Source organism: Apteryx rowi, unplaced genomic scaffold (genome assembly GCF_003343035.1).
Source record: "Apteryx rowi isolate R43461 unplaced genomic scaffold, aptRow1 scaffold_1019, whole genome shotgun sequence".
Taxonomy (NCBI): domain Eukaryota; kingdom Metazoa; phylum Chordata; class Aves; order Apterygiformes; family Apterygidae; genus Apteryx; species Apteryx rowi.
In genome coordinates, this window is record NW_020447219.1 from 1 (window position 1) to 24,267 (window position 24,267).

The 24,267-nt window shown below is 37.2% G+C and overlaps 1 protein-coding gene across 1 annotated transcript in view; it reads right to left on the minus strand.

The window, feature by feature from the left end:
- Positions 1–3,261: 3,261 nt before the first annotated feature.
- Positions 3,262–24,267, minus strand: part of NEK11 (NIMA related kinase 11) — a 49,102-nt gene continuing 28,096 nt past the window's right edge. The window contains exons 4-8 of the mRNA XM_026064888.1: positions 17,849–17,913; positions 16,420–16,546; positions 3,991–4,140; positions 3,831–3,909; positions 3,262–3,351 (exon numbers count right to left, since the gene is read on the minus strand). Coding sequence (XP_025920673.1) covers positions 3,262–3,351; positions 3,831–3,909; positions 3,991–4,140; positions 16,420–16,546; positions 17,849–17,913 — 511 coding nt within the window. The remainder of the gene's footprint in view (positions 3,352–3,830; positions 3,910–3,990; positions 4,141–16,419; positions 16,547–17,848; positions 17,914–24,267) is intronic.

Below are 24,267 nucleotides of genomic sequence, written 5' to 3' on the forward strand. Positions count from 1 at the left end.
GATATTCAAAATGCGCCTGGATGCAATCCTGTGCAATGTGCTCTAGGTGACCCTGCTTGAGCAGGGGGGTTGGACTAGATGATCTCCAGAGGTCCCTTCCAACCTCAGTGATTCTGTGATTCTGTGATTCTGTGATATGTATCTCATTTGTATTTATCAATATGGGAGAGTAATATTTGTTCTGTCAGAAAAAGGATATAAAATCTGAGATCAATATCACAACCTGCAGTGATTACACATATTAAACCACAGTTTGCAATACCTTGGCAGTCCTATTTCACTTACACTGAAATTTTGGCTTGTTTAGTTTTATGATATCAAGTATGAATTTCAAATAGCTATTTTTGCTCTTATGAAATAATTTCATTTCTGATCATCTAAGAGCCCACTTTTGTAACCATATAAATTGCAAAGATCCTTGTGGATTATCATATTGAAATCAGGATTTTAATAACATGAGAAGGGAAGTGTTCACTATCCTTTTCAAATGCTATAGAGGGAAATACTGTAAAGATATGAATGTTACAGCAAAATATGAAAAACTAAGGACAAAGACGAGCACAGTTCAATTATTAATCAGAAAGAAACTAACTCTTCAAGTATAAATAAGGTAGACATATTTCCTGTGCCTTGGAACAAACTCCAATTCAAATCATCAGAACCTCTAGGGGAAAAAAAGCCATTTTTCATCCAAGATGAAACTGAACTTATACAGTTTTATGCTTTCTTAAATATTTAAAATTTATGACTTGCATGGGAGTGGAATAAACTAAACCATTAGAAGCTTTTATTAGAAAAAAATAGACTCAACTATACATGCCAGAAAATTCCTCATGAGAAAAAATACAATAGATGTAAAGCAGCAATGACTGGGGAGGACACCATAGTATACACACTCAGACTACAGCATTGCTTCATTATAGCAGATATGTGCAATCTTCTATGTTTAAATTATTCCTTTACTTTCCTTTATGAAAGGCATCACTTTTCAGGTATTTTGAGTTAATTTTATCTACCTGTTTAGAACTTGAATTGCAAAAATGCTTTGGCATTTTGCTTACCACTAGCTATACAGGCAGCCAGCATTCTCATAAATGCAATGAAAGTCATGATCTTATTCATATATATATTGCAAACACTTAACCTAAAAGAATCAGACCATAGCATATTTGAAGATAATTTATAGTGAAGTTTCTCTTAGGATTTTTTTTTTCTTCTTCAAGGTGATGCCCTGAATTTGAAAAACTCAGGGTAATTTTCCATGCTCTAACAAAAATAGTTGCTTTCCATTGCTCCACACTCCACAGGAACTCTGGACTTCTATACAAAAGAAATGGACTTTCTACCTGCTTTTAATAAAAGTATAAGAACATTATGTTTGTAGTTAGAATCTGCCCTTCATCTCAAAGATTATGGACTTGCTTTTGAACAGATACAATAATAGTTACAGACTCTGGGAGATGCACTCATGTCCTCCCTGTGTGCTAGTGTTGTCAATATATGATGTCAATTTGAAAGGTGACAAGACTCAAAATTTTCAAATTAATGACAATGGATGAGGTATGGAATATAGTATATGCCACAAATAATAGAAAATGGTTTGATCAGTCTAGTCTAGAAGCATATGKATATCCGAAGTCTAAGCGTACATTTTGCAGGTAAAGTACTGATTCCTCAATGTATACATAACCTTTTGGTGCATATAGATAATCAGAAATCCTGTACAGATCATAAATGAAAATCCACAAAATAAAGGCATGTATTAAAAGTTCCTTAATGATTCCCATATTTCATGCTTTAATAAGCATTTAATACTCAATATAATCCAGATAGGGTTAGCATAATATTTGGGCTAGATTTCAGTGCCCCAGAACTATTTAAGGTATATCCCTGAGGAACATCACTGCGGTACCAAATAACACCTATATTTCATTTGAAGAGGCAGGAATCCCCTCAGTTAATTGAATCAATCTGAATACAGAAGCAATGGACATAAGAGATGCCTAATRTTTCATGATTATTATACATCTATCTCACTGTTGTGTTTCCAGTAATAATAGCAAAGGGTTACTTCTAGCAGAGCAATAATAGTGGAATAGCAAGAAGGCCAAAAACTGGACAGCAGTCTCCGTGGGCTCCATTTGCTGCTATTTATTAGATAGTTATTACTAGGCAAAACAGGTATCATTTATTGTTACCTTTTACATCTATGCTTCCAAAGTTCACTGGCCCATTTCATACTGAACGGGAAACCCAAACAAGGGACTCCAGCCTGGTGAGAAGACAGAGACTCRTCTGGCCAGAGAACGTGAGAACAGGAGCCATGGGGTGGAAACCTGCACCTCAATTTCTAGCAGTGAGAGCTCTACAAATACAATCTGAGTACCTTAAACTGGCTAAAAGATATGCGTATTGGGACAAGTATTTAGAGGTAAGCAAGAGACAGGGATGGCTGTTACTTCTGCGTAGGATGAAACATCATGAAGGTCTGATTTTGAATGTACCATCTCTTAGCGCGAAGCCACGTACAGAAAACTTGGGGACAGGAAGCAAAGGAAAACACTAGCTCTACTCGAAAGTGCAGGAATAATTTACAAAGGCAGAACAAAATTACCCATGTTGACATTTGCTTTAACTATTGCAGCATTGCAATTTAACACAATTTATTAATTAAAAATATATTCAGTGCTTAAAAAGACAGATTATGTGCAGAGGCACTACCAATGTAAGATCCAAGAAACATTGCTAGTGTTAATTTCTCAGTATAGTTACAAGACAAATATAATGATATTCTACAGACATACCAGCTGAATATTAGTTTAAATATTTATACTTCTAGTTTGACATCATTTAGAAACCATAACTTTCAAATTCAGTAATTAGTAGGTACATAAACAACAGAGCTATAAATGATCATGACATAATTAAAATGATGATCTAAGCCTTCAAAATATAAAGACTAAGGTCATGATTTATTAACATACCAACTGGTACTAAATTAACACATGCATATACCACATATGCATGCACAGTTTACACAGTTACATAATAAAAATTTGGCTTTTAAAGTGACTTCTTCACCCTAAATCTTAATTATATATCTCATTAATGTGCTTGTCCTTCTGCATAAGCCTTTTTGGAGAACAGGTCTCTTTAAAAATATAGCACTATGAGATTAACACAAATAAATGTTTACAACACAATAGTATTTGGAAACACTGTAATTTCATATACTACTGCCCACAAAACACTTAAAAATACTTACACAGCATCAACAATATGAGCAGCTTCTTTCTGCCAGTGAAATGCTTTATTTTCCACAGGCATATGTGTGAATTTGTATTGTATATTCTGCAAAAAAAATAAAATAGAAGCCATTTCAATACTTAGGGCTAAAATGATCCAGCCTCTTCACCTATGATCCAGCACAGTCCTAATGCAAAGAGTGATTTAACAGTTTTCTATCCCAACTCCTTAGAAAGCCAAATAGTATATATGCTAAATCAGGCACCACAAGAGCAAGATGCACTGGTTTTCATTGAAATTATGACTGACCAGAACAGGTCAGAGATTGTATGTACCCAGACCCAAACAATCTGCACATGTTATACATAAACGCACATAAACGACTCAGGCTTCATTTCTCACTGCCTCCCTACCTCAGTCATATTGCAATTTAGTTCTGAAAGTCCCATGGACTGCAGTTCCCATGAATTTCTATCAATCAGACTTATTTTTTGTCTACACATTTTTTTCTGCCTCCATTTCACTTTTGCAAAATGCATACTCAGACGGTAAATGTACAGCTACTGCTTTGTCTCCTTGTATACCTTCAGTTGTTCATCAATATAAGGGATTTTTAGAATCTCTGCTGCTGCTGGTCTCAGGGAAGGATTCTTACTTAGCATGCTGAAATAATAAAAAAAAAAGTGATAATTCAATAATCTTCCAAATTAATTTAGAAAACTGCTAAACAATAAAATAGCATACCTGTTCAGCACAGCATTCAGTTTGCTTGGATATCTATCAGGAAGAGAAGGTGTATCACCTTCTACAATTTTTAACACTACGGACAAAAAATTGTGGCCACTAAATGCATGGTTCATACAGCACATCTCATATAAAATGCATCCCAGAGACCTGAAGAACAAAATAATAGGAATACTATAGGCAATATTTTTGAAAGAAGCATGCATAGTGACATTACAGTACATAAAAATCACAATATCTGTGGTTAGCCAAATTGTATACTCTTCTGAGAACAGGATAATTCATTACCGTGCTACCCTTTTCATCTGAAATATTCTTATTCAGATCACAGATTATGTTTAAAAACAGGAGCAAGCATCATTCTATTTCCATAAATGCAGGTGTAAACTTAAGTTCTCAATATAAATATATATATATACACTTGTTCATATATGCATGTGTGTATATACATATGTAAACCCTGTTATATGAATCAACTTAAGTTTTTACTCATTAAGTTAAATATGAAGTATTTTAATTAGCGACTGACCGAGAAAGTGTTTTAGTAATTTTTAGACATAGATTTGTTCAAATTGGTTTTGCAAATTAATTTTTGACAGCAAAGCAAAGCTAAAATTCAAATTCAAATTAAATAATGCCGGTTTTAAATCACAGAAATGTCTTCTAGCACAGTTTCAGTCATTTGGCCACACATCCAAATTAGATCGGGGGGAAAAAAAAAATCAGTTTGGACTCAAAGTAGTACCAAGTTTAGATGACAGTTTCATATTGAAACATCTAAATTTCCAGGAAATTTTATTTGGAGAAGAAAGGAAAAAAATTGAACATTCAGGTCTGGAGACCTAACTGAGAACCAGTGTCAGCTTTAACCCATTAGAAACCAGGAGGAATGAGCACAAACAGAAAATTTTAAATGGGCCTTTGGTTTACCATCAGCCTATTTACCAGGCTCTTTTTCTTGAATCCTAAGGGATGACACAGAAGATCACCAAGGAAAACATTTTAACATAAATACCCTCATAATAATTTATGCAATGATTATTCATAATAGCTTGCACTTTAACTGCGTTCTGACACATGTACTGAAAAACAACAACAACAACAAAAACATGGGAATTACAGGGGAATTAACTTTTACAGCCTTTGAAGCACGCCCAGTATTACCTTCATTTTACAGACCAGAGAACTGCGGCACTGATGAAGGCCTTGACCAAGGCCACAGAAAAGGCTGGCAAGAGACCTGACTACAGGATCAAACTCACCTAAGTAACCAGCTTAAAAATGAGAGCAAATTTACTCTTAATGTCGTACTTGATTGTGGTATCGCTCATTTACAGAAGTAGTATGAAAATAGAGCATACTGAAAATAAGCAGAAGTATGCATCGGTGGATGGCTTGGGTTAAAAAAAAAAGTAAAAGTATAGGCCTATTTTTGAAAGCAAGCAATGAATAAAATTCCAATTATTTATTTTTTTGTTAAAGACAAAGGATTAATTCAATCCATCTGGCAACAACAGAACAAGAGCAAGTAATTTTAAAGCTGAAACCCAGTATCTACATACAATACAAATAAGGAAGGGGCAGAATAGGAGGGCTCTCACACTAGAACTTTTTAAAGCAGTGTCTGAAAACAATTAGCACAACATTTTTGCTAACAACTGCATAAAGACCAACTAWTGAGGAACTTAAATAATTGCCTAGTTTTTAAAAGATTTGACTATCTACTAACTTTCCTATTTCCAAAGTCTGTAAACAGTAATGTACTGACAACGATGTATATTTATGAAAGAATAGTATAGGCTCAGATTCTGAAACAAGACAACTCCTACATGAGAAAATACTTACTTTGAAAAAAAAAAAATACACACATAGCACCCAAAAGTGTCAGATAAAAATGAAAGCCAGCCAGAGGGAAGGAAAAAAAGAAGGGAAAATTCCAGCCTGACAGACTGTACTACAACTGTCTTTTGCAGAATCAATCTGTTTTGGAGAATGCTTGATTCCTGCAGCGAGGAATTGCTCACCAAGCCATTAGGGACACAGGATTCCCACCTCAGGGAAGCCCATTTAGGCAGCTGGTTTCGTGCTCTGACTACACTTGTGGCTTTGGAGAAAGACGACAAAGAGAGCCCAAGGCACTCTGCCAGGGCCAGCGCTATGAACAGGCTACCCAGGGAAAATCCCATCTGTCCCATGGGGGAAAAAAAAAAAGAAAGAAAGAAAAAGGGAAAAAAAGTGGTGGAAAGAAAATGAATAAAAGTTTTTACTGCAGGATACCACTCTTTGAACTGAAGTAAATCTCTCCTAGGCTGAGAAATGTTGCCCTGGCTCCCAGAGCAAGGTCATTTCTTCCCAGGACGGCTGTTGAGCTGCAGCTGCCCAAGGGAGCCACCTCCAAGCTTTTGCCTCAAGACGCCGTTTCACTGAGCAGCCCTGTCTCTACAGCCCCCAGCCAAGCATGTGTTAAGGAGCATACACAGCAAGGGAAAATTGCTTCCTGATTCCCATTAGCAATCAGTTTATGACCCAAAACATATATTCCAATTACTTTTATAAGTAGTCTTAGCTTGTATAACTGCTAATGTTATGGAATTACAAAACGGTCATAAAACTATGAGCCAGAGCATTTGGTTTGCTGGCTTTCGATGTTTGTGAATTGATTTGGCCAAGGTGCAAAGCAGCAGCACTCTGTTTCAGCAAAACTGATGTGTGCTCATTTCATAGCAAAGTCAGTTGTGCTCAGTTATAGCATAAAAAGGAGAGTCTGGCCAGTTTTCAGTATATTTTTTACAACATCAACTGACATGCCTCTAAGTTCTCCCTGATGTTTTTGGTCTTACTTCTTTAAACAAGCATTGCTGACTTTTTAACATCTTCAGTCTTTTGTAGATCTTCCAAAACTAAGTTATAGTCTTTAAAGGCTGTAAGATCAAAGTTAGCTTTTTAATTAACCTCTGAAAAACAGACAATCTAAATGTATATACCTTTGTGGCATATAGCTCTTGGTTTAATTGTACCAGAAGGTCATAAGACTTTGCTGACTCTAGACCCTTTGAGGAATACCTACATGTACACACACACCACGGTAACACTCCTCCACCGCCTATCAGGTTTTCGTGGCAGGGATTCTTCCCTTGCAGTTGTATGGAGCTTGTCATTAATCCTCCGGCATATTTCTGGGGTCTCTCTAATGGGGACAGGTAGATCAGGATCGCATGGCTCAGTGAGGCAATTAGATAGAATGGCAGTATACTATTCCCATACTAATTCCTGTGGGGCCTTTTTGAAGGAAGGGAACAAAGGGTCAATGCACCTAAAAAATCCATGAGATTTTTAAATAATGCCATGTACTTGATGGATATTTCCACTGAATTTTCCCCAGTGACTCTCAGGTCTTTTCTCTCAGAGAGTGCTTAAGGCTGAACACATAGCAGCTTTTATAAAAAACACAGATTACAGTACTGTTATATTTATTTTTATCAGAGTTACATTTCATTTTCCATTATGCTGACTAAGCATCTCTCCAATACTTTAAAGATTTTTAGTATCTCAGAATCCCTCTGGCTTTTATCAGCTATTCCCAAACATGCAGCCATTAACATTTAACCACAACATTTAATTAACCATCTAAAGACTCAGGAATCTCCCAGAATTACATGTACTGCTTAAAGCACCTTATAAGTTGAGTACCAAACCCTCTTTACAGCATTAGCAGTTCATCTAGTCAATAAACAGTATTTTATATGCTAGCAGAAATCTTCTGTGTTTCTCAAAAAGCAGGTGGGTTTAGAGTTAGCAGGAGAGCATTTATATTATGCTAACAAATAAGCCTCCTTTCAATGTAAAAATCCCATTCCAAAATGCTCCTTTACACAAGCTAGATTCACGTAACAACCTCAAACACTGAGGAGACTATTATTAGTTATGCAGATTTCATATTCTAGAAATAACTTTGGATATTGTAAAACCTTTATAATTAGGTGAGTAGACCACCTATTTCCATTAAGTTATATATGGTGGCAGGGGCCAAAAACATGGCAAAGATTTGCTAGTTTAGGTCCTTTTAAAAAGAACATGATTTTAATCTTTCCAATAAAGGAAAGATTCTTTCTGTTTCTTGTGCTTGTGGAGGTGGGACTTGATTTACTTTTTTCATATGTCTATAATAGCAGTTATAATGAGTTTTTCAATTAGCCCAGATATTTGATAGTCTTATGGTCATCTAGCATTTCTACAATAAAAAGAAATGGAAATAAAACTGAAAAAATGTTTAGCTCCTTGTGAATGTTTTATTAGTTCTTATTGCAAAATACACAATTTCAGCAAAACAAAGTATTAAGTGTTGTCAGCTCAATAAAAGAAAAGAACAGAAAAAAAAGAGAGATGTTATTGCTGATTATTTGCACACAGTTTATCTGTCACTCAGAAACGCAATAAGATACAGTAACAATAGGCACCATACTGGAAGGCACTCAGTGTTTGCACTTGAGGATCTATATCTGATCCTTGGCAGACGACAAGACTACAGAATTCAGAGTCTCCTCTGAGCAACCCCAAGCTCCCAGGGCTAGAAAACCCGAAAAAATGTGGGACAAACAGTCCTAACCCCTCCTGGGGCAGGCAAAGCTTGTTAACATTATTCAGGAGATGAACAAGGCAATAGCTTCATCTGGGATGGGAAAGAGTGATGCTCAATCCCCAGTATGAAGAAAGCAGGAGCTAAACTGGTTGGGAGCCCTTGTGCAAAGGGAACTCCCAGTTTCCTGCAACAAAAGAGGATCTCTGGGGAAGCGACAGCAGCCACGTTCAGCTTCAGGAGCATTTGGGGCAGTTAGCACTGACCTCCTTGGAGGCTGCACCAAGACCCTGCAGAGCACAAAGGGAACCCTCCCACTCACCCTGTCCTGCAGGAAACTTCACATACAGGAGAAAAAAAGTGAGGGCTCACCTAATGCATTAATGAGCATTCACACCTGCCCTGAATGCACTGGACACCTTCTTTTAGTTTGCTCTCCTCTGGAAAGAAATGCTTTCATTTTATTCAAATAGTGTCTCACGTCACAAAACCCAAGTTTGTTTGGGCTGGAATGATGATCTTTATTCACTGTATGGGCTGGAATAAAAGCAAACTGATTAAAATTGTTACTGTGTTGGGAGACTCTCACATAATCCCACTGGATCTCTGATCACTTTCTTGATAATACACTGGTGAGACTTTGTCTGCATTCATCGGTGCTGGGAGTCCTATTTTGCCATAATTCTTGAATAGTTTTAGGAGGATTACATTGCTGCAATATGGGTAGAGCCTCATCCACTACTTTCTACCAAAAATATTTTAAAAAACAACCCCCCCAAATAAATAAATAAATAAATAAATAAATAACAAATAGCAAAAGAAAAACCACACATGCCTTGTAAAATGAAAGGATTAAAAGATTAATTTGGCCTAGGGTTGAAGTGCAAAGCATCTAACATATACACTTAGAAACTACACAAGACACGTGGTTTAACACAGGTGAAGAGTCACATTTCTCGTGTACCAACAAGTACAGAGATGGTTAGGAATTTTTCAACGAAAGCGTTTTTCACTGGGACATGAACTTAGGTTAAACAAGAAACGTGGACCGTTTGCTAGCCACAAAGTTTTGATAAAACTTCTGCTCGGAAAGGTTTGAAAGCAACCCAGCTGTCCATGTGGGACATCAGAGATTCAGAGCAAGGTCTCTGCTCTGTCTGATTCAGACCAGGAACTCCAGCTTTGGTCCTTCACATCACAGGTCTTAGCCACCAGCTATTCTGTGTGGTTTCTCTCATTGTTCTGCTTTCTACAAATTATAAAACATTCACTGTCCCAGAGAAACAGACTGCAACTATGCCCACCCACATCACTTAACCTTTCCTGAACTGTAAAAAGTGCCTTAAAATGACAAATACCGTCTTCAGTTTGCTTAAAATATGAATGCAATGCTACGGCTCCAGGCGTCGGGGAACGCCGGCCAACACTGAACACCAGCGCTTTTCACTCCACACAGCACGTAGGGCCAGGACGGGTCACCAGGACACAGCAATGTCTCTGCGTCATGCTGGGCTCACATGCAAGTGAGCCCCAGCAGCCAAACATATGCAAACAAATCACTTTGCTAACCCTCCACCCATCTCGGCCTCTTCAACTAGCCAACATCTCAGCTTGGCTGCCAGCATTGCCCCAACTCTTCCCAGCCTGTCTGCTCTTCTGGAGGAGGCCCCAAGGGCAGCAAGGGCTCAAGCTGCTGCACCGACACCAGCTTCCCGAGGCAGCTCCTTGCCTGGAAAAGAAGAAACCCCCGACCGTGACATCTGCAAATGCTTTCACTTACTACCCAGCCAGTCCAGGCTGAGGGAGGGGAAGTAAGACATGTATTGCTCTCTTAATCCGCCTTCTGTGAACTAAGATTTGGAATAAAAATGGACTAGCAAAGAACACCAGCCCTGTTCTTATAACTGAGGACAAACATAAACACTGCAGCTTCTCTGAGCCTAACTGCAGAATTTTCCCTTTATGTAAAAACTGTAAAATATCAGGCTCTTTCCATCTATCCACCTTGGGTCATAAAGGACTAAATTTCTTGCACCAGCTACTACACTGTGCATAGTGCAGCCAATTTGCAAGAGATGGTCACAGAACACTTCAGCGAACCTGAAAAGCACAATGTCTCTTTAGAGTATATTATCAACTCCGTGTAAATTCAGGTCTTCCCAATGAACGATGATTAAGTGGACTGAAGAGTGTCCATGAAGGACCATGACACATTAGTGAGACAGCAATAACTGCCTCCTCTAGAAGATTTCTTACCTTTAACACATGAACACTTGTAATTCTGAATTTTTGTGTGTAATATTTTGAGCCCTGCTAGAGATCAGAAGGACAAGCCTGAAGAGAGAATGTTGCTTCAGGTAGTCGTAAAAGACTTGGGCAACTTCTTCATGAGGAACTGACCTTCCTGCAAAACGGCACAAGGATTTTGTCTCTCCTAAGAGCCATGGCAGCACCTGGCACCTCCGTGGGGGCGCTCAATCGCACGCCCAGAGATTGCTGGTGCTTCAGCCCCCTGTTATCACTGCCCCGGGGGAGGGCTCCCTCCTTGGCAGAGAGGACTGTGCAAGTCCTTTCATCCATACTGCTGCTTAATCCATGAAGCTGTCCTCACAATTAGTTACGAACTCTCAGTTATAGGTGACCTGACACAACACCTTCACAGGCACCTGAAAATTTAGGCTTATGTTTTCAAACAACTAGCTGCTTTAGAACATTGACTTTTACAGTAATAATGATTATTTTACCTAACTTGAGGTACAGGAAGCAATTACACTTCAGTGTAGAATCAGTCTGTGAGATGGAGCGGGCACTCCCCAAAGGGAACTATGGCTTAGCATAAATGTTATGCCAGATCTTTGATGCCCTTTCTTACCTGAGGTGGGCAGATGGCTCCGGCTTCATATAGGAGCCTCTGTGCTGACAGCATGCTGCGATTACAGTGTCAGTGACGGGAGACTTTCCAAAGGTACCTGAGGATTCCCTTTCTACCTCTAAAATCTGCTTCCTCCCCTTTCAGAAGTGTTTGTTTCTTCTGCTCACATCTTCTGTTTGATGTGAACTGCCACTGTCCCTCTGATGTTACTGGCAGCTGCCAGGTATGGCAATTACAACAGCTCAAGAGCCAGCTTTCTGCATTAATACCTGTGTTAAATGGATGAACATGAGTTAAAGTTTAAAAAAGGACTGAGGAGCCCCAGGAGACTTGAGCTAGCCTGCTCAAGTTTTCATCTACAGAAACCGCTTCTTTTTTTCTTCTTCAAGTTTGCTTGTGCCTGTGCACAGTTTTGATACAAATGGACAAAAGTAGATCTTTCTGTCACCTGAACAAAGGCGCCTCTGAAGTCTACAAAGTTACAACAGGAGCAAAAATTACACTTGAGAGAACTTCTGTAACATAGGAACATTGGCACCTCCAAGCCCTGGGCTCCTAACCTCAGTGCCTCCTGTCTTCTGCAGACACAGGCTCTTCCAGCATGGATGCTCAGCAATCCCAATGCTACCTTGGAGTGCAAGGCCAGCAGCTGCAAGAGACAATATTTTGGAGGCCACTCTTTCCAGTGGGACCATGGCCATGGACTGAGTTGTGTTTTGGAGCAAGCAGTAAAAGTGCTGGACTTTCTTCTGGACCAACTTACCTCCTGCAGAGTCATGAAATGCAGACAAGCAATGATCATGCTACTTCCGATAGAAGTATTACTTTGATGCTACTTGCATCAAAACCCTCTATCTTACTCTGGTTAGGCATGCAAAACCAGCTCTAACAATCATCAGAGCCATAGAAACTCTGTTACTAAAGAGTGCTTCCTCCAAGGTAGTCAGCACATTCTCACCCAGCCATAAGCACTGCAGAAGGACTTCACAGTAATCGCTTGGTGGCAGGAGGTATCCACATGTTGTGCTACCTGCATGTTTAATGAGCACTCAGAAAACACCAAAACAAGTGGATAATAACCCACATCAACTCATAGGATAAGGTGCTGTGACCCATTCAGATTTAACTACATTGGCAAAAGAATAACATCTGGGGGGAATATATTATAATTCAGTTTTTCAYTGAAAACTCTTGGACACTACCTCAAAGCTGAGCCCTGAAGTCTGGATGCTAAGTCTTCCCGTACATAACACCCCACGGACAGCCCAGACATTCCAGCACTGTGACAGTTGCCGTTTATTTTTACCCAACCTTCATTTGAAATCTAGAGCTTCAATCCAATCTTCTTTCCATTTGCATGACCCTAAGGGCACAGGCTTTTTATGGAGTTCAAGACTGGTCCTTTCCAGCAGCAACAGAAATATTCATACATCACACCATTTAGCTTTACTTACTTCTATGCCATTATCGCTATTTGTGCAAAACTAGAAGTTTTGAGTGCTGAATATTAGAAATATTCCATTTCACATTATTTTAACTAATTTTAAGAAAAGCAACCTGATCTATCAAGTTTTGGAGAGGTTACTGATAGATCTATCAAATACATGTCCGGTCTATGTTAGGCACTTACAAACATTGTAGAATCAAAGTTGACTGAATGCTCGCTCCTTCAGTCATTTCCTACAATCATGTTTGGTCCCCAGTAGCACAAGTGGCATAGGCCTGCTGCATAGGGTAGGTTTGAGGGTAAGATATATGAAGCTTATATACGAAGTTCACCTCTACTAGGGTTTCTTATGTGTCGCTGCATAAAAATTATGTGAATGGGAGTAGGCTGTTCCTCAGCCCAACAGATAATTCTATCATTTCCTCCTTTCTCATGGATGGATGTATTAGGGCTGTAGAATATACTGTAGTTTGAAGGACACAAGAGCAGCCTCATCAAATCTGACCTCGGGTACGAGAATAAATAACCAGACAAAGAATAACAGTTCTATTTGAAATACCTACACATTACTCTGCTGAAGTCAGAATCAAAGAGAACATATTGTCTGTTGAATTGTAAAAATCCTACGTCATTTTAGCTGGTGTAGAATTAACCCTGTTTCATCCTCTCCTGGGTTTTACATTCAGTGAGAATACAAAAAAAAAAAAAAAAAGAATTATGCTTATATATATTTATATATATATATGTCATATATAGAGAGAGATATTATCATAAATAATGATGCTAGTGCAGACCTAATTAGACAAAACGAAGTAGAACTGTGGGATCAATTGAAATCAAAGGCAAAACTCCAAATGATTTTAATAAGGCTAAGATTTACTCTTGGTAAGCCAACAAGCTAAGAATGTTAGCAGGATAATATGCTTCTAAAGGTAGAAACTTAGCATCATTTTTTGCAAGAAACCATTTTCTCTAATAAGCCGAAGTTACTGGCTCCAGGAAAATGAGCTGTCATGCTAAAGAAAGCCCCAAAACAAAATCCCTAAAACAACAGCAGAACTGCAGCAGAGTTCTCATGTATCCAGCAACTAAAACTGAGCTTTCATCAGCTTTACTAAAAACATATTTTTATCTCATAATTAAAGAGGTTTCTCAATAGGGAGAGACATTCAAATTTACCAACCCTTGTACCAGCTTGATAACAAAAGGCTGCAGAGAGAAACTCATCCACCCTCAGTTACCAGGTCATGATAGACTAAAAACAGCTGTCAAATGAACTTTGAAGAGAATATGTCTTCTACATACATTCAGATAAATAAAAGTGACTTTGTTTTTAGAGCCAACAGCTCAATGATCTCCTGCAAGGCATGGTCACCTCAATCATAAATTTCTATTTCAAGGAATGGAGCTTAGATTGTCCCTATAGCTAGTATGCTTTCCATTGAACTTGTGGAGGATGGTCTTTACCCTGCCCCTACATCTCTTCCCCAGTTTCCCCAAAACATTATGCAAAGATATCTGTTCAAAAATTGAGCATGCTGCTTGCTGATCACCAATATCTTACTGCCACATGCAAACTTCTTAATCAACAAACATTTAGAAAAAATCCACTAAAAATTTTCAGAATCAAAAACCAGATGCAAAGCCGTAAAATGTTTCAAAGTTTTGACACAGACCTCATCATATACAATCAAAGAAAAAGGAAGATATATGAAGTGATGTCTTATGAAATGAAAATGCAAAATGATATAAAAACTTTGGTGCATACTGCTATTGAGGGTTCTCAGAACACAATGGGCTGGAACGAGATGTACAGATCAAAGGAGTGGACAGGAGGGTTCACAAACAGAATAAGTGAGATGGACAATTCAAACTCACATGTGCCCAGTGACTACTGACAGTGTATAAAGACAGCAAATCCAAAAGAAAAGAAACAGAATCAATATTAAAATATTAAATGAAGAGACAAAATGACCAACTTAATCAAAAATACAAATGATGATGGCTTCATCACAAGAGTTTCTTGGCTCACAAAGAGAAGTCTAGTGGGTCTAGTGAGTCAGGGCACAACCAGTCCTTAGTGCCCCTACTGAGGGCCAAGAACCTCCTACCGAGGGCAGCTGCAGCCCCAGCTGAGAATTTTGCGTAGGTTACTGCTTTGGAAATACAAATGCACAAAATACAACAGAAAGCTACTAGCTAGTGACTTGTTTTGTGGGGCTTTTTTCTGCTATTTTGTAAACTTAAAAAGGGTGATCAACATGTCGTCTATAAAAATACTGGACCAATTTCTGCTTTTATTTACTCTGTATGACTTACATGGATTGAGACCTCTAATTATGAATAGAACTTAACCACATTCTTTACATCCAATTTCAACTGCAATAAGAGGAAATTATTCCTTACAGTAATAGACCACAAAAGACAGGTTTCTCTGCCTGTTCATTAATTCTCACATATTTTGAAATCTCCTCTCAACATATTTTTATTGACTACATGTATTTGTTTTGATACAAATGAACAAGACAGAATCTTACATTAAATCCATGTCAGTTCTGCTATAGGGAGCATGAGACAAGATTCTAGACTCATCTGTTGACTGGATTGAGCCTGTTAACTGTGAAAAATGTTTGTTACTGGTTAAAAATGGTTACTGTTACTGTTCTCAACTTTTAGAATTATATCCTGCATTCACAAATATATTTTGAAAAGGCAGAATGGAGTGAAAGCTAGATTAAATTATCAAGTAAACAAACTACATTCCTGTGGTTAAAGGCTTTATGAAGGAAATTTCCTGATTCGAAATACTACAAAAAGGAACCTGCACACTCAAAGGTTTCATAGTCTTTCAACAGATGTCAGGTTCTCAACTTGATTCTTTAACCAACACCTCAGGAAGTCCTGATCTCCGGGATTCTTCTTATCACATGAATGCAGGATTGGCACTTTGTTTTATTCCTCAGGCACCTACCCTTAAGCCTTGTCTAAAACAGAGTGCCGTTTTGCTTCTAGCATTTTCCAAGGTTTTTCAGTTGAGTTCCTATGAAGCTTCTCCTGATTCCCTCTCAGCCTGGAATCACTATTCTCTTGTCCACTTGTAAGCTTCACAGAAAGTTTCTTGTTTCCACTGGTGTTTCTCTATAAGAGAAAGAAAAAGATTTCCTCCTTCCTAGCAGAACATGGACTCGGTCCACAGTCACCCTGTGTCACAGCACAAACAGGAGCTGAATCTTACTCTCCTTTGAAGCCTGAGATAACTCTATAAAGCAGTAAACTACCTGCTTCTTAACACAAAGAGCAAACCTTTGAATTGTAACATATAACAAAAACTGCCTGGAACAGTCTTAGTGGAGAAGTGTGAGCACCCTACTGAAGAAGAAGCCCTGCTTCCTTTTACATTAAAATGAACCTCTTTTTTTAAAAAAAAAGTAATTTCCTAAATACAGCAGATGGTGACCTAGCAAATGTCATTTTATCTAATCTTCCTTTTGATTGAATGAATAATCCAACTGAAATAGCATGCTGACTACTCACCAAATGTCAGATTTTGTGTTATATCCCTGGTGCTTCAGTGCCTCTGGGCTCATGTAGTATGGTGTCCCAGTAAATGTAGTCGCAAGATCACATGAACCCATCAAAAGACAGGAAACTCCAAAGTCCCCTAACGATAACAACAGAAAGACCCCACAAAACAATTAAATTAATAAGAAGTCTAAAATTAATACAAAGAACTTCAAGGTTACTACAGATTTCATATACATTTCTGTTCACATTTAATTTTTTAAATTAAGAGCCATATACTCAGCTTGTATAAACTGTCAAAGCTCTGAAGATGTCAGCACAAAAAAAGAGTTTATTGGACAGCTCAGCATATTGGTAACAGGATGGAGAAATTCTTCATCTCCTGATCATCACTTCAAATTCAACCCCAACTGATTGTAACCAGAAAAAAGTTCTTATCTGGATGTTTATCTGATTTAAAATTTTTTGTAAATGCCTGACATACTTCCCCATCTCCACTTAACATCCATTTCAAAGAAAGAGAGGATTAGTCTTTACCCAACCCTGCTTATATTACCAGAAAGTAGGCCAAGGAATTAAAATAAAATACAAGCCTTTTTCTACCTCTTCAGGTAACTTCTACAGATCAAGGCTAAAGATATTGTTGCCATACTAAGAAAAGTTTTGCCCTGTCAATGTGTATGCAGTCAATAGCTCTAAGCACCAAAGTTTGATACTTTCACACCACTGTGATGAGCACTACATAAAAATCAGAAATATGTTCAGATCAAGTTGTTATAATAAATGCCTAGCACTTTTTATGAAAATGAAATTAACACAAAATAATTTTAGTGGAAATAAAATACTGAAGTTAGCCTAGGAATACTAAATTTTGTAAATAAAGAGAATGAACTAGTATATAGATCAGGAAATCCATATTAGATTAAAAGCATGAATAACTATAAAAAGGTAAGTTCCTAAGTAAATATTTACATTTCAAGAGCATATACAAATATTCATATATTTGTATAAAGTCACTGTTTTTATTGTTAGACACAATAGAATAACTGTCCATGGAAATAATTTGCCAGAATTCTAAAATATGGAAAAATCAAATTTCTGTAATTCTTAAAAACACCACAAAATCATAGAACTGTAGAATAATGTAGGTTTGAAGGGGCTCTGGAAGTCATCTGATCCAAACCCCTCAAAGCAGGGCCAACTTCAAAGTTACATGAGGGCAGCCTGAGGTCCATGTCCAGTTGAGTTCTGAGTATCCCCAGCTTAGAGATCCTACAGCCTTTCTGAGTCTCTTTTCTTGTGTCTGACTATCAAATAAATGTTTGACATGAAATCAAAATGCTGTATCAGATACCACCTTATCAAAATCTCCTTATTCACAACATTTATGCTGGACTGTTCTATCACACTAAATATGTCTTAAAAAGTAAGGAAATCTTACCAATTTTAAGAAAATTATTTTTCAGAAATATATTCTTTGCTTTCAAATCTCTGTGAAGTATTCGCCTGGAATATAAAAGGAAATTCAACCTCATCCCACTTGAAGGATTCAGTGAAGTATCAAATATCTCAAGCATCTCTTTGATCTACATTCCTTGTTAGCAAGGCCAGCCTGCTACTATTAAAGCCTGACCTGTCAGTGACAACACACAGACAACGGCATTAAGGAGCTCCACATAAACACAGAGGTACATTCATAGATGCCCACAGGCAGGATGAGTGCCTAAGCAACCAGGATAATAAAAATGCACCCAGGGATCCCAGTTTGAGAACACTGATAAAGACTTAACATGAGCTGCAGTAGAAGGAAGAAAAGCGTGTTGTGCTGTCTTCCTTGCTGACTCTTCTTAAAAGCATTACATCCTGTTTTCAGCCAGACGAATGAGATGTCTCACAGTAGAATAAGGGATGGGGAAAACAGCAGTAAGATCCTCAAAGCTCAGAGAACTCCCCTTCAGAGAAAATGTGTTACTTGAAAGAGCAATATGTATATAGGCTAGGCTATTAGTTCAAATCGCTACAGTAATGGCCTGGAAGCCTTCCTGTAGATAAAAGAACATTACACAGACCAGGGATCAAAAGGAAAGGAAAAAGAACAACCAGCTTTGACAGACTTATTCTTCCATCAAGGACTGAAGCAGCACCATAAACTACACACCATGGTGGGACAAACAGCATCGCCTCAATTTCTCGAAATCTTAATGTCTGACAGTACTTCCCCTTCCCATTAAGAAAATAAACAAAATACCTCTACAGTATACAAAACATTCTCAATTAATTCTTGTTAATAACACTTCCAAGAGGGCTCCCTACAACCTCAATTACACTTAAACTCATCTATCTTTGAGTTCCTTATAGCACAGCATTAGTTATCAGCTCTGATCAAGAGGAAGTCAGAACAGTAGTATTCAGTAGGTACTGGCGAGCGGCACTATATTTGCTAGTACAAATATAGTAGTTCCCCAGCCATTCAGAACAGACAACGAAAGCAATAGAGGCATTAAGATTCTTGAAATGTGAGCAGAAAAATCCATTGTGTTGAGACTTCAATTGTTCTTCAGCAATCCACAAATTTTTTCTCAAATTTTATGAAATTATTAAATTTGTATGCATTGAGATACTGAAATGTTTTCCAAAAGAGTTTCCATATTAAGACTAGAAGAAAATACTTAAACAATTTAAATAAGCAATTTAGTCCACATCTCATTTGAAAAGAATTTTTGCATACGAGAAAGGTAATAATTTTATTGTTCAATATGTTCAGTTCACAAATAGAATAAAAAATCAAAAAATAACTACTAGAAGATATTGTGGTATGCACATAGACTGCATATGAAAAAGAAATATTTCTAATTTAATGGGATGAAAAGAGTTTTCACTGCAATTATTTTTTCCAGTTTTTCTGAAAGTATTTACTTGAAAGTAATACTTCTAGAGAGAGTTTATTTGGCTGCACATTGGGAGAAATTAAAGTTTTATTCAGTGCGCTTCTACTCATGTTTATAAATAATGTGTTCTATATTTGGTAGCTTTCCAGAGCAATACAAGTACATTCATCACGCATTACATTTAATAAGGAAATTAAGCTAAGATGATACTCATTATTACTCATAAGTCTATATATACACTTAGTTTTATATAAATCTTGCTCTGTTAGTTCAGACTCATAAAGTCTTTGCTTATCATACATGGCACAGAGCCTTTGAAAGAACTTGACTTCATTGAGCGAGGTTTTTCTTGTGTGTTGCTGTTGAGTGTTGGTAGTTTAAAATCTTTTTTTTTAGTTTTGTAGAAATACAATCAGTATTTGCATATAAGAGTACACCACTCTTTGAACCTAAAAATTTGTTGGATATCTGCAATCTGAATAAGAGGTATCTTCATACACAAAACCTATCCAGAAAGCTTTCAGTAACTTACTACTTCAAAATGAGATAAAGAGAAGATACTTTGGTCACAATAGTGTTGCCAATAATTATAAGGTACTCCTATGAATTAATAAGGTTAAGAAATATTGGATAATAGAATTTTTAAGCAGATAAAATAAAGAACAAAGATTATTTGAGCAGATAAAATAAGATATAAAAGACATCACTCAAAATGAGTTTGAACAACTTCTCCATGGCGACATTTCTGGATACCAGCTACCTTATTCTGCTAGAATATGTTAAAAGATAAACAAGTCACAAGCTGAAACCTTAATTGAAAATGTGACTTCAATTTTTGTAATAAATAACTGTTAAGTCTGCACTGTAAATTCAGTTTAAGAAAGCCTGTGACTTTGTGTCATAGCCAGAGAGAGATCTGTAACGGTAACATGAGTTAACCAGACCCTATCAAAACTTAATCTAACTTGACAGGCACCAGAATGGTTATTGATATTTTGGGTAGAATTTAGCACTTGAGGATGATTTCAAATTTGAGTAAATGTAGTTGTTAAAGATGCTATAAATGTACCCATATGTACTATAGAGTACATGCTTGATGGCTCATAGTCATAAAAACAGCATGAATCAATGTGCAATGGGCAGTCTGCTCACATTGCATGAAGCTTCCTCTGCACCATACTCGCAAGCAGAGCTGACTGAAGATGAAGTACTTTACTGCCGTGAAATGTTCTGCAGCGGATTGCTCTAACTGAAGAACTATTCAGAGACCTGAGATGTTTTTGGCAAATTTGACTTCTATTCTAGGGAAGACAAAGTGAAATCCAGATAACCTACTCGAGCAAAGGCTGCTGCCCTGTAGACTGAAAGCAACAGATTTGTTTACACAGATGGTGACTATATGAAAATCTCTGTGCAAGCATTTTGTTTGTAAAGATTAGCAAAGTGATGGATAACCTAATGGTCAGCTTTATTCAAATTAGGGTTAAAGTAATCAATGGTCTGTTTGCCTGAATGCTGTGGGATCAATTTTGTTCACCAGTGTGTGATGGATTGCAAATATGGCAGAGAGACCAGCTGATGGTTTCATGTTAAATGTCTCCATCTAGCTAAGACCATTAAACTATGTGTCTGTCCTTTATTTCTCTCTTTGGTTATACCAGTGATAAATGAGGACTGAATTTATTTATTCTAGATAATTTAACTTTCAAGTTTGAATACCAAAATCCTTCTAATTATGTAAAATACACAGTAGGTAGCATAGTCACTGTGAGATATTCATAACCCCTTTGGGATTTACAAAGCATAAGTAAAAGACAGGAATGTCTGATCTGTATAATCTTTACCATCATAGAAGAAAAATTTTAGGTAGCAAAAAAGTCTTCACCTACAGCTGTGCAAGAAGGAAACCCAAGAGAACAGTCTATGTCTAAAGCCAGAAATAAAAATGAACGTCCTGGAATAAAAACTCCCATCCACAGCAGCTGGATTTTCTTACAAATTGCACTAGGAAGTACAACCCATAGTTTATGAACACTTATAGCTTCTAATTCTAAAATAAAGTTTTCTTTGCATTAGAACATAATTAAAACATATATTATACTTCTTTCCATACTGGTATTGAAGAAATCATATATAAATCCTCCATACAAAACAGAGGAAAATTATATGTATTATATTTCAGTAATTCATATGTAGTTCTGCAAGAAGTTTTAAAATTTTTTAAGCCTAAGCTTTTCTATTTTAGCTATTTTTTGGCTCAATACTTATAAGACAGAGAATTAATTTTCTAATATGCATATAGTTAAAAATATATAATGCAATAAAGGAAATACAAATAAAAATAAAACTGTCAAGTCATTTGAATGTGTCTGGAGAAATGCTATTAGATACCTCTGATTCAAAGAGAGAAAATGAAATGTTGTTTGGAAAATCAAATTGTTGCTTTCACTGGAGAATTAAATTAAACTGTGCTTTTCAGGAAACCCAGTAATTTAATATACTAATTTACCAAAGGAGGATTATTTATCAGGAATTTTTTAAAGATTTATCTGAGAACAAGTAGAAGATGAGAAAAATAAATGAGAGAAAAGATGAGTAGACAAAAGTAACATATGGGAGAACTTGAAACAACAGAGGCATGAGGAAATACAGGAGATGAGAGACAAAAAAAAGAATAACTTTTATAATTTATTATTATTATTATGCATTAGTGTATACAACACATTGTCTAAACACATATTTTAAAGCAAGGATTTCATCAAAAGCGGACTTTCCAGATTATAAACATTTTTAATGCTAAATGGGAGTTTTAGAGGGAAAAAAAGCCCACTACTTTAGTTAAACACTGAAGGGTTTTATTTCCACTTCCTTTTGTCCTTTCGGCTCAGCATCATAACAGCACTATTTGCTGTGCTCCCATCACTGTAGTCTGTGGGGGTGGCACATCATGTCCAAGTCCCACATAAATTGGCATTTAGGAAACAAAATGCTTTGGGTCCTGGACAGCAATTCACTCCGCCTTTTTTCCTGTACTGTCTGACACTGTAGGTGAAAAAGCTCATTAGGCATCTCTCAGTGTAGGTCAAACATTTCCTACATACTCTTTAGCTGCCCATGCATGCCCAGAAATGTTTATTCTTGGTGACAGGTGACTATCTCCATATACTGCTCTGTTGCAATTCAGGTTTAGGCAATCAAACTAGGCCCAGGTCCTGCAGTGAAATCTGAAAGTTTAAATATATTTGAAACAGCTACATCAACCTGGTGCCGCTCTCACCCTCAATCTGCTGCATAATAATTTTGGGTTTTGAGTACTCATGCAGAAAGCAGAAGACTATGGATTCTAGTTTCTATTCAGCTTAAAAAGACTGAATCCTCATCTCCCAAATTCTGGAGTGTAACCTAATTATCAAACATAAACATCTCTCTCTACTGACTGTATTAATAATTTAGACCAGTATTTTGGACAGATTGACTCATCTCCCCAAACCATGCACCTAAAATTTCAGTGAGGTAGTGTCCAAATCAGTTATTTACAATTGGCAGAGTAGATGCCACACAAGACGATTACAGATAAACATCCTAGCCTCTGCTAAGGGGCTTTGCAGAAATGGAATTCTTATTTCCCAAAGACCAATAGTAATAACAGTCCAAATATTTCAGCCTGGCAGGATGAAAAATCCTTGACTTTTGGGCAATGATACTCTCTAGAAAGGATTCTCTATCTTATTCATTAATGTGATATCTCAGAGCTGGCAGTAGTCAAAAGCAACAAGGAGACAAAGGTGAGAAGAAGCTGAAAGCCAGGCTAACTTCTTCAGCCTTACTATTTCTGAGAAGCTACTAGAAAAGGAGCCTTTCATTCCCATTTGCCTGGCTATTCCTCCAGCTCTCAATCCGGCAGCACGCTAGGCATTTGGTCCTGACTCAGCAAAGCACTTTGCCACCCTACCTTTAGTCACACTAAATAGTCCCATGCAACTCCAAGGTGACAGCACAAGATGACATGTAGGATGACGTGAGACCAGACAGGTCTCATCCACATTTCCAGTGCACTGGCAATGAAAGAACTATTTAAAACACTAAAGTAAGCCTGCAGAAATCATACTCCAGGCAAGAATGACACTAGCGGACATCAACTAGCTAGGGTAGTCACCTGTTATCACCTTCGCTCAAACCAAGTGTAATTTCCGCAGTTGTCCAACAGTCTTGTGTGAGCATCATGAGTGGAGTGTGTTACAAGCAGAGCCAGAGGATGGTCATGCTGCCAGATTCCTGAGGCTTAAGCAAAATTTTTTAACCCTTGCAGTGAAACCCATACTCTCGTCACTTGCCTACAGCAGTGAAGTTTTTAAACAAATGCTCTTTGACTCTCCATAGAATGACTAATTTGATGCCTTTGGTGGTGTGGAATCTTACACTATTAGTTAGAAAATGTGTTAATTAATCAGACAGACATCATTGTATGGATGACTTATAGCAAATTTTTAGGTGAATTGATGGGCTGATGAAATTAATGACTTTTCAAAGAAATCTCTATGCAATTTCACTGATTTTAGTGGGATAAGCACATACATTTGAGCCTTCACATTAAACATCCACGACAGTTCTAGTAAGCTGTCTCCCCTTGAAAAAAGTGACTTTATGTTAACCTTTTAATCTATTTTAATCTAACAATATTGAACTATTGTACTATATTCTATTTTTTTCCTATTGTACTAAATTTTTCACTTGGATTCTAGACAAAGTATGTCTAATGTTGAAATCTACCAATGCACTGCTAAAATGTAATACACTTTAAAAGGGGAATGTTTTTGCAGGATATAATATTTTAGGTATACTACATGAATTCCAGTTTGTTGAACTGGATTATATATCAATAGAAAATGATCAATATGGTTTCATTTCTGTTTGAATATCTAGTTAGCATAAATCTACTCACTTTCCTCCCAAGCTAAATGTGTTCATATTA